At 43.4% G+C, this 15,969-nt stretch overlaps 2 protein-coding genes across 2 annotated transcripts; one reads left to right on the top strand and one right to left on the bottom strand.

Moving 5' to 3' along the window:
- Positions 1-2,852: 2,852 nt before the first annotated feature.
- Positions 2,853-7,942, top strand: LOC144710971 (nuclear transport factor 2-like). Its single transcript, XM_078584846.1, has 10 exons — positions 2,853-2,990; positions 3,116-3,173; positions 3,255-3,392; positions 3,462-3,927; positions 3,995-4,230; positions 4,802-4,967; positions 5,668-5,786; positions 5,878-5,943; positions 6,342-6,408; positions 7,497-7,942. Exons 2-10 carry the CDS (start codon positions 3,129-3,131, stop codon positions 7,739-7,741), a joined length of 1,548 nt encoding a protein of 515 aa, XP_078440972.1. The 5' UTR covers positions 2,853-2,990; positions 3,116-3,128; the 3' UTR covers positions 7,742-7,942.
- A 1,748-nt stretch (positions 7,943-9,690) lies between these two features.
- Positions 9,691-11,304, bottom strand: LOC144710889 (putative transcriptional regulator tpeD). The gene is made up of 3 exons (XM_078584729.1): positions 11,147-11,304; positions 10,539-11,040; positions 9,691-10,464 (listed from the first exon to the last, which is right to left on the bottom strand). The coding sequence occupies exons 1-3, from the start codon at positions 11,302-11,304 to the stop codon at positions 9,691-9,693; spliced, it is 1,434 nt and encodes a 477-aa protein (XP_078440855.1).
- Positions 11,305-15,969: the final 4,665 nt, after the last annotated feature.

Raw genomic sequence — 15,969 nt, 5'->3', positions numbered from 1 at the left:
AGTTATTATCGCGGATAAGTCTAACAAATTCCTACTTAATTTGCTCTAGGTTGACACCTCAACGATATAACTTGTCGTATTAAATGTATTTTCTGCTTGGTTGGAACTTCCCCTTTGTCACTGTGGACTTTACGATGGGCTTTCTCAAGATGTCTCTAGAACACATTTATGCTCTTACCTTTATTTCGTTTGATGATGACTCCGTATGTGGGGTTTGACGCTTGACGAAGCAGACACTGATATTTGTTCAGTGCCAAAATTTTGACCTATTGAGACTTATCTCTTGGGACGTAGCCGTCCAAAAAGAAATTTAGAAGGTCCAAAATTGGAATAAATAAGAAAGAAATGCATTCCAACTGAAATTGGAATAATAAAAAAATCCCAACTATCCCATCTTCTTCCATCTCATCCTGTCCCATTCATTCTCATCCCGTCTCATCCCGTTTATTCTCATCTCATCCCGTTCATCCCCGTCCCATCTCAACCCGTTGATTCTCATTCCATCTAATCCTGTTTATTCTCATCCTGCCTCATCCTGTTTGTTCTCGTCCCATCTCATCTCGTTTATTCTCATCCCATCCTGTCCCGCTTATTCTCATCCTATCTCATCCCCTTTATTCTCGTCCCATCCCATTTATTATCATTCCTTCTCATCCTGTCTCATCTCGTTTATTCTCATCCCGTCCCATTCCTTTTCGTCCTGTCTCAGCTCGTTTATTCTTGTCCCTTCTCATCCCATTTATTCTCGTCCCGTCCTGTTCCTTCTCATCCCGTCTCAACCTGTATATTCTTGTCTCGTCCCGTTCCTTCTCATCCCGTCTCATCCGGTTTATTCTCGTCCCGTCTCGTTCCTTCTTGTTATGTCTCATCGCGTTTATTCGCTTCCCTTCTGATGGAGCATGCCAGCCTGCTCCCTCGGAGACATCTGCAACGCCGTCCTTCTGGTCATCGATGGCTTGCCGGGTAGCGTTCCGCCCGACTAACACGCCAAGGCGTCAAAGAAGATACACGGATTTGAACACCCCGAGTGGAATTATGCTCGTCTTTATCGTGTTTAGTTTTTTTCGTCCTCTTCGTTTAGTTGTGCTTTTTTTTGTTTTCAGTCTCTCATGTCACTTTCGCCAAGTCGCGAAGTGTCCATCGTGCGTCAGTATCCGCCGTCTTCTATGTCCTTTATTTTTGTTTTTATTTGGTTATGATTGGGGCCAATATATAAGGGCCCCCCTTAGTGAACCATACCGCCTTCTTTTCATGGACCTCCCTAGGGCCCATTTACTCTCCCCTTTATCGACTTTAGTGGCGCCCTAAGAGAGGTTAGACCAAGAATTTATCGAATTGAGTTGTTTATCGTTTTTTCTTTGTCTCACCCCTAAATCAGGAAGGAGGAAGAGGGCGAACGTAGAGGAGAAGCAAGTACGTTCAGCGGTGGGATTCTACCCACGATGTCGCGTTTGGCCGGCTCGTTGCGCCTATATGCCGCTTTAGTTTCAGACTGATCAACTCTGAAACACATTCTCCCCGTGAGAATTAGGCGCTCCTCTCACCGATTCTTGGTGACTTGGTGCTCCGAGCTAGCCGTTCTCAGTGAAAGAAAGACGACCGTCCACGTCATTGCCTGCAGTTTGGGACGCCGTCCTCCCGCTCGCTTGTTACATTACCCATTGCAGTACATATTCGATCGTCTCCACCGCGCTCGGGCTAGATAGGTGAGAGAGGAAGTGAGAGAGAACTATGAGAATTTGAGCGTCTTACTGGTATGGATCGAGCCCGTCTGTTACGTGCAAGCCCCTACGGATTGATTCCATTTGGCGCCGTAGACACCGTCGTCCCTCCGACGAGGGTTCAAGAGGCCCACCGTCACTGTCACCCGGCGAACCCCTCGGAGCTTGGAGTTCGGCATTCGTCATCGAGTCGGGGCCTGTGAGTACGACCACGTAGGACACATCATTTCACTCGTAGTTACATACCCTTTATGGTTTATCCATCGAACGACGTCGTTGACCACATCCGACTCCACTATCTAGGTATCAGAGCATCGACTTGGTACAGAACTGACGACATCCTTGACGACGTCCAGCATCACCTTCCCTTTCCTTCTCGTCCTGTCTCTTCCGATTATTCCCCCATTTTGTTCCGTCCGCGTCTTGTCCCGTGTTGATATAGTGTGCAAAGTTTGGATGAATTTCGGGATGAAAATTCGTCTCAGGGACCACTGGACGAGACGGTTTTCATCCCGTGAGACGAAAAAACGTCCATTTGGAGCTCTTGGATGTTGGACGAATGAATATGGACAAAAAACCGCCGGATTCACATCTAACAGTTGAGATGTAACCACGTGGCCTCGCTATGACAATTTGCATCAAAGTCCCTGTAACTTTACGCACGTGCAAGGTGATGTCGCTTAGAAGTAATTGTACATATGCCCCTTTGGATTCTCTCTCCTCTGTATTTCCCTAAAAACTTAGAAAAATTTATATTAATATATTAAAAATATAAAACGGGTTTTTTTTTATCGGGTACGAGGGACATGACGGTTTTTCCCGGGACTAAAATTCATCAAGGTGGACTGGATGGGATGGTTTTCGTACAATCGGACGAATAATTTGTCCCACCCTTCGTCCGTGCACTGAATCCAATAGTCGGACGGGACAAAATTCGTCCCGTCCCGTCCGTCGTTCACGTCCGGGACGATCCGGAACTCTACGTGTTGTAGCTTCAGAAGTTCCGATATTCCGTCATTGTGGCGACGAAACTAAACACCGGTCCGTCCCGTCCGTCGAGTCGTCATCCGCCCGAACCCAATTGGGACGAATTCAGGCGTTTCAAAACGGTCGCCGGTCGAGTCCGTTAGTATATAAATATAGACCTGATCTCCGTATTCTCCTTCTCTGCACTCTTCAAACATCTCGAGACGAACCCTAGATCAGCTCCGCGGGAGGGAGAGGCCGAGAAGCGTTCCCCGGGCGTCTCCCTCTCCGATCCTGTCCAAGGTACTGCGCAATCTGCTTTCTCCCGATCCAATCCTCGTCTGATCATGTCTTGAAACTCTGATTTCGCTTCTGTCGTCTTTGATCGATTGTTGAAGTTTCCTGACGAGTTTTCGCGTTTTCTGCAGGTTTTCCTTGATTATGGCCATGGATCAGGAGCAGAGACCCGCGTCGCACGCGGTTATGGTACTTTCTCCGCTTGATTTTCGTTTATTTTCGTGGGAATGCTTCTTTTCGAGTTCGTGATCAGGGAATGTATGCGGTTAGGTCGCAGACGCTTTTGTTCGGCAGTATTATCACATCTTGTTTCATTCCCCGGAGCTCGTCCACCGATTCTATCAGGATCAGAGCAAGCTCGGCCGATCCGACGGATCTGGCAGCATGGTCACCGTCACCACGATGAAGGTGTGAAGTGTGTTCTTCGGTGGATGCGATATTTTCTCGGGGCGTAATGGTGTTGGTTTTTTATGTTAGGCGATAGATGAGAAGATTTTAGCTTCGGAGACCACCAAGTTTCAGTCAGAGGTTGAGACGATCAATGCGCAGGAATCGTTCAAGGGAGGAGTACTCATTCTTGTGACCGGATTCTTGACTGGTCTGAAAAATAGCAGGAGGAACTTCGCTCAGACCTTCTTCTTGGCGCCCCAGGAAAAGGGCTACTTTGTTCTTAATGACATTTTAAGATATGTGTCGACGAGCCCTCAACATAACTCTAAATTGCCACCAACTGTTGACACTCAAGAATCATACAATGGAGGGGTACTCATGCTTATGACTGGCCATCTTTCTGGCGTGGATAAAATCAAGGGTTTTGCTCAGAGCTTCTTTCTGGCTCCCCAAGAGAAGGGATATTTTGTCCTGAATGACATATTTAAAGGGGAAGAGACTATCCATCAGGTGAAGCAGGTGAAGCCTGACGCACCTGAAGTGCCTGAGCAAGGTAATCAATGGCAAGTTTATAATTATTTTTACTCTAGTTTTTTCAAATATTTTTCCTGTTCTTGTAGAGTTTTTGAGTCCTGCAGTGGAAGAGAATTCTAAGCCAAAAGCCGAGTCTTTGGGCAGAAAGGCTGATGAACCGAGCGTGATAGCAGTGGAGAAGCCTTTAGACTTGAAGGAAGCATTAGTTGTCGATAGGGAAGCACCGCATTCCAAAAGTAGTGTGGTTGAAAAGGTAGCTGTTCCTGATTCAAAGGTCGCTGCATCCCAAGGAGATGGTGCCAAAAAATCCTATGCATCAATTGTAAGCCCTCATTTTTCTATTTCCTGAAAATGGCTTATTTATTAATGATATGATTCTTAAGTTTTTAATATACCTCTCATGCTCCTAAATTTTGATCTTACTAAGGCATCAGGGTATTTTTTTGGGACACTTTTTAAATGAGTCCTATGTATCTATTCAAAGCCTTGGTTTATGAAAATAAAATGTTTTTTGAAACGTTGTTATTTTTTTTGTGGCTTGATGCTTTCGGTTTTGAAATATTGCTCTTTATGTTAATTGATTTCTCTATGACTGAAACGCTTTAATGCTAAATCCTACCGAGGTCTCTGGTTATTATTGTGAGAGATACCTTAACCGGAATTGGTATATGAAAGTAATCTATTTTTTCCATGAAAAGTGGCAAGCTATTTAAAGACATGATTCAGTCCGTTTTGAAATTGGGCGTGAATGTTCATCGATCCCTCTAGGCTGAAACGCTATTAGGATAAATTAAACTGATGTATCTGGCATACACTGGGGCAATTTTGGAATGGACTTTGTTTAAGACTATGTTTTCTGAGATTGTCTGCAAGTTGACTCATAACCTTTGCAGGTGAAGGTATTAAAAGAGAATGCAGTGGTGTCGTCAACATTTGTTGCCCCTCCTCTTAAACCCACTAAAACAAACCCACCAGAGAGCCAAATATCTGAAGCATCTGAATCTCCAGCAGCAGCTATTCAACATGCTTCTGAAAACTCAGAAGTGAGAGAGCTGGAAGGTTTGTCTGTCCTTTCTACCCATACCCACACTTTTAAGTATCTTAAATGTCATATTACTGTTGGTAAATATTCGTAAAGCTTTTCGATCGCCCTTGTTGATCTAGGCTTAATCATTACATATGTACATGAAGATTAACGGCAAGTCTTATTTCCCTCGTATTACTTTAGTCGACCATTTGTATAAAAATTGATGGCCCTCCCCCTTCTTATTATAATGAGCGAAATAGCTTTCTCTGGCATTTAAAATTCCACTGGTAGCTGTAGGCGATGTAGTTAATCTAAACCGATTCCTTAGTTGTATGTAAATCAGTCAATAGTAAGTCGTATTTCCCTCATCTTACTAGACTGGTCTCTTTGTTTTATAAATATTTTTTTTCTACCTCAAGTTCCAGAATTAGTGACGCATGTAGTTTGCCTATTCTATTTGAAGTTAACTATTAATGGTGTGTGAATTAAAAATTAACAGTAATATATTTCTGGTCTTCCTTAATTTCTTCGCAAAAAGCAAACAGTAACCAGATTTCTCGAAATTTATTATGTTGATATTTATTTTAAATTCTGTTGGCTCTCTCCGTGTTCTATTTGAAGGAAGTACCTTCTTTCTGCCGCAAATCATTAGTTACCTGGATTAAGATTAGTTAACCGTAAATCAAATTATATTGTGCGATTTTTAAATAATGCCTTACAAATGGCTTGCAGATGTTTCATCAATATACGTTAAAAACCTTCCCCTGAATGCTACGCCTGCGCAACTTGAAGAGGAATTTAAGAGGTTTGGGGTGATCAAGCCTGGAGGCGTGCAAGTCAGAAGCAACAAGGTCTCATTTATATTTATTTTTAGGTCCGATTATTGTTCCATCTTACTTCTGATGGATCTTTGATTGAAGTTGTTAATCTAACTGAACGCAGCTACAAGGTTTCTGCTTTGGTTTTGTTGAATATGAGAGTGCGAGTTCTGTTCAAGTAGCTATTGAGGTATACTTTCATTTTATATTTACATTTTCTGTACATTTTTAATGGAATGTGTAGTAGATGTCATCTAGGTGTTCTTACGCTCATAAATTCGGCTTAATTCATTCACTTCAATTCTTTATTTCTCCTTTTCGAAGGCAAGACCGATGAATCATAATTTTGAATTTAAATGGCTGATTTGATTTTAAATAGAGCCGCAGTAAAAGGATTTTTACTCTCTATTTCGTGAATTAGTCATGTAGTATTTGTACTCCTGTCTTTTTTCTTCTTTCAAGATTTAATTATCAAAATTGGTTTTTTTATTGAATCAAACATGCTTGTTTTTGCAAATTGCTCAATTTTTTACTAATATATTCAAAAGATAATCTCAACATTGTCGATATTCTCACTCCTGTTTCTAGGGGTCTCCGGTTCTCATAGGCGGTCGCCAAGCCCATGTTGAGGAGAAACGGCCTTCTGGTTCTAGAAGTCAGACTTCCATCCTCTCCTGTCCCTTGTGTTTTTATGAAAAAATTCTTTCAGCATTTATCTTTATTTATCTCTCTCTCTCTCTCTTTATTTATCTCTCTTTCTTTATCTATCTCTATCTCTCTCTCTCTTTATTTATCTCTATCTCTCTCTCTATTTATCTCTCTCTCTCTTTATTTATCTCTCTCCCACTCTCGCAATGTTGGTCACGCTCCCTTCCTCTCTCTTATCTCATATGTCAGTTTGTCACCCTCTTCTAGCTTCAATTTTTCTATTATCTTTCACATGTCTCTCTCTTTCTCTATTTTTCTCACTCGTCTTTTACCCAGCCTCTCTTTTTTAACTCTCTCACATTTAGTCTCTCCCTAGTGGTAGACTTCTCAACTCGTCTCTATTTATATCTCCTTTCTCTATATATATCTATATCTCTACCTTACTCTTTCTCATTTCAACTCTCTCTCTCTCTCTCTCTTTCTCAGTCTCATCCTTTCTCCATCTCTATTTCTCTATCTCACTCTTTTCAACTTAAATCTGTCTCTCTCCCTTTATTTATTTATCTCACTCTTTTTCAACTTTCATCTCTCTCGCTCTCGTCTTCTTGCTTTATATTTCTTCCCCTTCATCTCTCTCTCTCTCTCGGTCCCTCTCTCTCTTTCTCTCTCTCTGTGTCTCTCTGTCTCTCTCTCTCTCCCTCCCTCTGTCTGTGTGTGTGTGTGTCTCTCTCTCTCTCTCTCTCTCTCTCTCCCTCCCTCCCTCCCTCCCTCCCTCCCTCCCTCTCTCTCTCTCTCTCTCTCTCTCTCTCCCTCTGTGTCTCTCTGTCTCTCTCTCTCTCTCTCCCTCCCTCCCTCTGTCTGTGTGTGTGTGTGTGTGTCTCTCTCTCTCTCTGTCTCTCTCTCTCTCCCTCCCTCCCTCCCTCTCTCTCACTCTCTCTCTCTCTCTCCCTCTGTCTCTCTCTGTCTCTCTCTCTCTCTCCCTCCCTCTGTCTCTCTCTGTGTCTCTGTGTGTGTGTGTGTGTCTCTCTCTCTCCTCCTCTGGTTACATCTTCTCCTTGTCATGATAGAAAGATAATCGTAACCTCTGTTGCTCAGTTGGGGGACGAGGGCGGCATGTCGGCGGCAGGGGCGGTTACCGCAGCGAAGGCGGGAGGGGTCGCGGCGGCTTCTACGGCAACGGCAGAGGAGGATACGGCAGAGGGGACTTTGGTGGCTGGGCGGGCGGCAGTGGTCGCGGCGGCAGCTTCTACCATCAGAGAATGGACGGCGGCAGCCGTGCCAACCCGCCCGTGGACGCGCCGTCTTCGTCTTCTTTCAAGGAGGTGCCGGCCTCTGCGTGAGTCCACAAGTTAACAGGCTCTCTCAGCTCTTTGACTGTTACCACCACCCATGAGCCTGGAGTTTTGGTCCTCATTTATTAATTTCACTGGATTTTGGGCAGTGTTTAGCTGACTTGAGTTTAGTTTGATTATCAAGTGTGGTGCATGGAGGGAGTTGTTTGAGTTCTCACTTATTTCTTGGGTTGTAACCATTGTTGGCAATACTCTCTGTTGGTCATGAATGGTTGAAGCTCTAAGTAGTAGTCGGCATGCACTGCACATCGCACGAGGGGCTGTTGATGTGGCTTTACATCCCTGCTATTTCCAGGATGGGAAATTCCATGTTCTGCGTGGATCGAATGCTGTTCGACAATGAATGGGCAGAGAGAAATCCTTGTCCGTGTTCGCTTCGCTTGCAAACGATACATGTTTTGAAAAACAGTAAAAACACTGTATTAACAGAGAGAGGGGAGGGATGGGGGAGAGAGAGAGAGAGAGAGAGAGAGAGACAGAGAGACAGAGAGAGAGAGAGAGAAGCATGGGAGAGGGGGCACGGCCACACAGGAGAGGGGGGTGAGAAGAGAGAGAGGGGGGTGAGAACAGATTAAACTGACTCAGAAAGTCAAGTCTGTAAATTCGACCGAGTGAGCATAGTATTCTTGTTCTTAAGGGGAATTGGCAGCGCTATCAAAGAACCGCAGTTGCCGATCTTGAAAGACAAAAATATAATTTTTGAACAAAGACGGTGCATAGACTGTGGCGATCAGGTCCTTTCCAAGGGGCACGGTGCTGAAAAGGACATGTCCATTTGACGTCGACCCACCTGAAAACGCACGCAGAACGTTGGCGTTGAGTACTTAAGGATAGACGGAGTTATACAGAGAGATTAAAAAGAAAGAGAGAAAAAACAATCTCCATTCTTCTCATTATCTCATATATCAGAGCTAACACGGTGAGTTTTTTATAGACTTTTAAAGCCTTAAAATAGAGACGAACGGTAAATAGAAAACAAAAATATATACTTACATATATCAATTCATACAAGATCAAAGTTCCGATCAAATTGATTGAGGAATGCTTGGATCATGCATTTCTCTACGAATAATTAACAATTTCACTTCTAAGTTCACTACATTATTATAAATTAAACATAAATCCTTGATATCAATTTTGACAAGAATACGTAATCGGCTAGAAGTAACTTACGATGTCAATTTTGAAATGACCATTGCTGAAAAATTGACGATGCTGCAAAAAAAATGACCACCAAGATCGATGATCTTGCAAAAAAACTGACCATTGGTTACGTTGCAAAAAAATTGACCACTGCTGAAAAAAAATAAGACCAAAGACTTACACTAGTCTTCATCTTCAAGAAAATCTTCCCCCCTATCTCCGTCGCACAGCTGAGTGTTCTCGGCACGTAACCAACACTTCACTGTGACCAGAAGCTCTATGCTTTCAGCACTAAGACATGCTCGCTTGAAAGTGACAACTACACGTCCAACCGAGAATAAACGTTCTGTTGGCGCACTGGTTGCACATACTGAGAGGAATTCTTGCGCTAGTGTAGAAAGCCGTGGGTAGGTTCGTGCACCAATACCTGCCCACCATCCCAATGCTGTCTCGTTGTCCTTCCTCTCCGTTGATTGCAGATACGCCTCCATTTCCTCAGCTGGAGTTGGTACTCGCCGTTCCTTCTCTCTAGCTGGTGGTACGCCATCAATAAGTTCTGCGAGCCAGTCTTCATCCTCGGGGTCGTTACGGATCAGGTCTTGCTCACCATGTTGGGGCATAAGTCGGCAGACAAATGCAAGTGATTCCTGAATGTCACTAGAGTCAAGCAACGCTCCCTTGTTGAAAGGCTCCAGAATTGCAACTGTCGTCGTTGCACGGTTCTTCGAAATCATCCTCTCATATTTTAACATCTTCGACTTCATGCTCTCACAAGCTTTGTGGATAGACGTAATCTATGCGGCAGTCATCCTCCTTCCCGATGTAAAAATTGTGGCCATATCAAATTTCAACAGGATCGTGTCGATATGTCCCATCAGCACCTTCAAAATGCGGATCACTTCCACGACTCTCACTGTCTTCGAGCCACTCACATACTTTGTCGTCCGATAAAATGGCCCTAAAATGTCGCGGAAGTCTGCCAACATTTCCCACTCCTCACGTGAGATTCTGATGTCCTTGTCGGTCACCGGCATGATCTGTAACACCATCAAATCGACGACTTCTCTCTTCTCCAATGCAGCATGCAACATGTCATGCGTACTGTTCCACCACGTCAGGCAATCTAACGGCAGTTGGTTGTGATTCTTCCCCATGTCGTTGCACGTCTTCACGTATTGCTGTCGTCGTTGTGTCGATGCTCGGATACTCATCACTAATTGCCGAACAGGGGCAATCTCATCTCCCAGGATGAGGCCACCATCACGGTTGACGATTTCTGCATGACTTGCTGCAGCCTCCTGCATGGTGTCCAAGTCGTCTGTATCAGCATCATAATCCAGTTCATACGCTGAGTCCGATGCGCTGTTGTCAACAGTCTTAGGAGGATTTGTGGTCATTGATACACGTAATGACTGTGGTGCAGTGTGGACGATGATGTTCAACACGTGGGCAGCACATGGGACATGTCGGTCCTGAGTGAACCGGTCGCTAATCAGCTTTAGTTCCTTTGCGAGCAGCCCTACCTTCCGCCCGTTGCTTGACGCATTTTCGGTAGTGATTGAACTAACCTGCATGAAAAAATTGTTAGTCTTTCAATCCGGACGTACGAGCCAAAATTGAAGCCAGTTTAAGAGTTGTCGACCTTCATCTTCAAGCTGAAGTCTTCCAACGCTCTGATGACTACTGCGCTCATATTCTCGCCACTGTGTTTGCAGACTAGTTCACCTATAGCAAGTACACGTTCACATAGTTCCCACCGGTTGTTCACCCAGTGAACCGTGATGCCGAGAAGACCACAGGAATTCTTGGCGGTCCATGCATCAACTGTTAGGGACACCCTAGGGACATCTGCTAATAATTGTATGAGCTTTCCCTTCATGTTCCCATATAGCTTACGCGTCGCATCCTTGATTGCCTTCGAACCTGGCGGTTCAACTGTTGTCTCCGCGGTGTACTTCCACATAATCTTGAACCCCACATTGTCCACTATAGCCCACGAGGAGTCTGTGAGACAAATGAATTGCGCTATGATCTCCTTAGTTTTTTCCAGTGTCTTCTTGACGGCACCACCCTGTCGGTACGCCTCGGCTATTGTACGTTGATTGAGATTAATTCCCTTTATGTCGTTGTATGCTCTGCTATAGCTGCACTCCAGATGCCTCCAGAAGATGTTCGTAGACCCATTTTCGCTGCTTCAACGTATTGCGCAATGGATCCACTTTTTGGTCGCGGCATAGTAGGCAAGCCCACACGCCTGCGCCGACCTCGGTGAAGTACCACAGTATTTCAGCCTTCCCTTTACGTTTGGGACGTGACAGCCCTACCCCCGGTAGAGTCGTTTCTTGTATGTCCTCATCCGAGGACTCTACGGCCAAGTCAATGCACTCATTGCCAGTTGGAGTGCCCATTGACGACTAGGTCCTAGGGAAAAGGTGAAAGAAGTGATTTATTCACTCATAAAATTATCTTTGAATGAAGCAAGGATGTCATGATCTGTAATAGCATATCTGAAAAAACATGTCTTCTAGAAACATGATCGGTGAAGTACCGCAGTTTTCCAAAAGGTTCTAACGGCCAATCGCCATGTCTTCTACAGACATTCATTTCTCATCATCCTTTCTAAATATGTTACAAATGAACGAAAGGAAAAATTGTAAGGCAGTTGCAAGAATTTTCCACAGAAAAATGAAAACTAACTATACGAGCACATGTCAAAACCTTCACGGACAAGAGTTCTCTTAAACAGGCCATTTCAATCGTCAATAAAATATGCACAATTCGTGGTGCTCTGCTTAGCGCGACGAATAGATGGACATCAGAATGAAAAAATAAGGATGAGATATCAGAGTGAGAAACAAGATCAAGGAGAAAAAAGAACAACGCGAAGGAGAGAGAGAGAGATAAAAGAAATAAAATAAGCACCAAGGAAAAGAAAATGGAGAATAATGAGAGAAAGCAATGGGAGACGTGTTTCGAAAAAAAGAGATGAAATAGAGTGGCAAAGAGGATTGAGAAGAAGCAAGAGAAAAAAATACGGGAGTGAGAAAGAAGACTGAGTGAGAGAGAGGGTGAGAGATCAAGAGAGAATAGAGTAGTAGAGAGAAGGGAGTGAGAGAGAAGACAGAGTGAGAGAGTAGAGTGGAGAAGAGAAGAGAGTTAGAGTAAAAACAGAGAGAGAGAGAGAGAGGGTGAGAGAGCAAGATAGAGTAGAGGGGAGGAGAGAAGAGGGTGAGAGTGAAAACAGAGTGAGAGAGAGGGTGAGAGTAAAAAATGAGTGAGAGAGAGGGTGAGAATGAACACAGAGTGAGAGAGAGGGTGAGAGAGTAAGAGAGTGTAGCGTGGAGGAGAAGAGAGGGTGAGAGTAAAAAATGAGTGAGAGAGAGGGTGAGAATGAACACAGAGTGAGAGAGAGGGTGAGAGAGTAAGAGAGTGTAGCGTGGAGGAGAAGAGAGGGTGAGAGTAAAAAATGAGTGAGAGAGAGGGTGAGAGTGAAAACAGAGTGAGAGAGAGGGTGAGAGAGCAAGATAGAGTAGAGGGGAGGAGAGAAGAGAGTGAGAGAGAGGGTGAGAGAGCAAGAGAGAGTTGAGAGAGGGTGAGAGAGCAAGAGAGAGTTGAGAGAGGGTGAGAGAGCAAGAGAGAGTAGAAGGGGAAGAGAGAAGAGAGTGAGAGAGCTTGAAAATCTACAGCTCCTCTCTCTTTCTCCCCTCTACCCTCTTTTCTTGTTCTTGTAATATGGAAGGAAAAATAATGAGTTAATTTATTTCTCTCCTTTCTATTTATAACTCACATCTATTTATGGGAGATCATGGAACATACCTCTATATGTTAGATTGACACAGAAAGATAGATGAAACATACCTCTAAAGGAGTGTTTATTGACAATATTCCTGCCTATTAGATTTGCTCTGAATCAACTATGTGCAACAGTATGTGGACCTTTTTCTTAGATTTCCAACCTTCACGAAATAAGGCAAAGCACTTTACAGTTATTGGAAAAGTCCAGAAAAAATAGAACTTTTTCCTTTTGGAAATACACTTACAACATCTGGCGAACTTGTTTTGCTCTAAATCAGCAGTGTATTAAACAAATCGAGCTCATGCAATGGAAGTATTTAGAAGAAGGTAAATGAAACTCATTTTAATTGGGATTCTATCAGAGAAAACATATTGCCAAGTTGTTTTAATCAAGTAATATATTATAGTTGACCAGCATTTTTTAAAATGAGTATAGTTTATCACACAACAGAATAAAAAAATTAACTTAACAAATAACGGATATGTACGTGCGTTGTCTCTGAATCAGAGAAGCAAATGGGGAGGGGATGTAGAAAACCATAGAATGGCAATCTTCCTGACGAAGAAACGAGAAATGAGAAATCATTCAATCTACTTTCAATCTCGTTTTCAGCAATCAGCACAATTGAGCAAACAAATACAAACGGTGAAGAAACGAGACGATCAATCACTCAAGCATAAAAATGACAATGAAATTCAAACAAAATTACCTGATTGATATCCCGAGAGATCAGCAGGCTGATCGCGACTCCCAATCTGGTATCCAGCCCTACGTGGAAATCCCCGTCCGCGCGAGAGAAGAAAAATAAACTACTTTCACAGAAAGAGAGGGAGAAGGAGTGGGAACGATCAGAATAGAGACGGCAAGAGGGACTGAGGGAGAGATCCACAAAGGGAGAGGGAGAAGGAGACGGAGCGATCTAGACAAAAGAGGAAGAGGGAGCGATCCAGAGAGAGACAGAGAGAGGGAGGAATGAGGAGAGGGACCGAGGTGAGATCGTGAGAAGAAGAGGGAGCGTTTGAGAAAGCCTCATTCTGAAGGAGAAATTATGTCACATAACATAAATGATAATTTTGTAATTCACGTCACTAGTGACGGTGACGCCGTCACCGTGACGGTGACGTGACGAAACGTGACCGCGAGGACGAGTGACGGGTTGGTGATGAATTTTTGTAAAAACCTTGGACGAGTGACGTGACGGTGACGTGACAAAATGTTCATCACATCACCATTCGTCACGTCACCGTCACCATCCCGTCCCGTCCGGGGCGTCACGTCCCGAATGTGCCATTCCCTACTACCTGTGATATTGCGAAACTATTATTATTATTATCAAAATAAATATGTTATTATATTATAAAAAAAATCCTTGGGAATGCCTCCTGTTCCTGAACCTTTAGCGAACCCATTTGGATTGGATTTTTCCTGTTCGTGTTCGTCCCTGTCCGTTTGCACAGTTGCAAATGAACGAAACATTTTTCCCATCCCTATCTAATGCCGTTGCTATGTGCCCGACAAGAAGCCATTGAACATGAACAACAGAGTGGCCTTTCAATATTGCAGTAGTCTCGATTGCATAGTTCTCTGCACAACGGTATTGGATGCGACAAATTACAAAGTAGGCTGCATTTTTCCATTCAAAAATCATAATATGGGTAAAACTCAAAAGTTTTCTGCATCAATTTGAACAGTCATAAAGCAAAAATAGTATTATTATGTGTCATATCAGTCTAAAATGTAAAAGTGAATTTTATGTTATAATGTTACATGAAGATAGTTTTAGTATTCTCCATCTGTTCCATTTGAAAAGTGGGTAGAGAGAGGTGAAGAGTGAAGGGAGAGTGATGGGAGGGGGATTGAGTAAGAAAGAGGGGGAGGGAGGAGAGGGGAAGCAGTGATGAGTGTGAGGAAACAAAATGGAGCAGGCAAGAGAGGGATGGGGAAGGATTTATTTTGAGATGGAGGGAATGAGAAGGAGAGGGGGTAAAGGGAGAGGGAGAGGATAGGAGGGGGCAAGCGATAACGGGTGTTGAGAGACAATAATTGAGTGTGCAATTGAGGGGAAGGGGACAGATTGACTTAGACATGGAGGGAGGAGGGGGGGCTGTTAACGGAAAGGAAGAGGGAGAGGACAAAAGGGGGAAGTGATGATGAGTGTGGAGTGATGGACTGACTCACAGAATTGATAAACTCAAATTCGAGGTGTTAATTATGTTGTCCTTGATATTTGAGTTTTATTGAATAATACTTGTAAATATTTACTTAGTGGAATATGGCTCGTTAATGATGAGTACGGCTCATTAAAAAGAGGGAAACATGGGCTCATGATTGAAAACACTCCAAACAATCATTCTAAGATAGATGAAATCATTTTATGCTTGGTAACATGAATATATGATCATTTATGATATTATTTCAATAGCTAGTATGTTATGAGGGGGATGAGAGCAAGCGAGAGAACGAGAGAGGAAAGTGATGATGAGTGTGGTGTGAAAGAATCGAATTGGTGAGGGAGGGACGAGGGGAGGAAATGATAATGAGAAGGGGGGGTAAGGACCAGGGAGAGAAAAATAGGGGGAGCGTGGATGCCTTAATTTCTATGTAGATTCTAAATATAGCTTTATTACTCACCATGTGAAGTTATTACACGCATGATCTATTTTAGTAGAGGCAATTATGGAGCCTGAATTTGTATTTAACAACTTGTTTTCTGCTTAGTTTGTATGATAGGTCCATTACATCAGGGGCATCCATTTGAATCCAGCGTTGGCGATGAGAGTGGGACAACATAGAAGTCAAAAGAGATGGATTATTATTGGGTCAAATGACATAATCTGTAACTTATGTGGCAAAGGAAAGAGCAATATATTCTAGTAAAATAAACATACTATCTATTGGGTTTTGTGTCTTAGTTTGTCCATGGAAAATATAATTCCATGGATGCGGAAGCGTGTTGATCTATTCATAATCGATCTTTAAAATCAAACATCGAATGTACCTTGTGGGGAACGTGTTCCACCCTTGACTTTGCCACCTTAAGACCGTTCCGAAGCAGTTCACATGTCTGGCCTCTAGAAGTATCCACGCGATCACTCGGCACTTAGATCTCCACATTTTCTTCTTCAACTCTTCTTGAAAATCTAGAAGATCTTCTCATCATAAAGACACTCTCCTTGGATGAGTGGAGAAGAGAGTAGAGAAAGGGAGGTGCTCTCAAATCTGGCTGGCCTGGGTGCTTGAAATGAGTGCCCCTTCCATGTTTATATTTTACTTTATG

This window comes from Wolffia australiana, chromosome 13, assembly GCF_029677425.1.
Source record: "Wolffia australiana isolate 7733 chromosome 13, ASM2967742v1".
Taxonomy (NCBI): Eukaryota; Viridiplantae; Streptophyta; class Magnoliopsida; order Alismatales; family Araceae; genus Wolffia; species Wolffia australiana.
Note: the sequence above shows the minus strand (reverse complement) of the source record. Positions and strands in the feature narration are given on the sequence as shown.

What these genes read in the sequence shown, in the direction of transcription:
- LOC144710889 (XM_078584729.1), bottom strand. Translation starts at nt 11,304, where the DNA reads ATGGGCACTCCAACTGGCAATGAGTGCATTGACTTGGCCGTAGAGTCC. An exon ending in ACCGAGGTCGGCGCAGGCGT is followed by an intron (nt 11,041 to 11,146) that starts GTGGGCTTGCCT and finishes TCTGGAGTGCAG; the next exon opens with CTATAGCAGAGCATACAACG. An exon ending in ACTTCAGCTTGAAGATGAAG is followed by an intron (nt 10,465 to 10,538) that starts GTCGACAACTCT and finishes TTTTTCATGCAG; the next exon opens with GTTAGTTCAATCACTACCGA.
- LOC144710971 (XM_078584846.1), top strand. Translation starts at nt 3,129, where the DNA reads ATGGCCATGGATCAGGAGCAGAGACCCGCGTCGCACGCGGTTATG. An exon ending in TCACCGTCACCACGATGAAG is followed by an intron (nt 3,393 to 3,461) that starts GTGTGAAGTGTG and finishes TTTTTATGTTAG; the next exon opens with GCGATAGATGAGAAGATTTT. An exon ending in CTGTTCAAGTAGCTATTGAG is followed by an intron (nt 5,944 to 6,341) that starts GTATACTTTCAT and finishes TCCTGTTTCTAG; the next exon opens with GGGTCTCCGGTTCTCATAGG.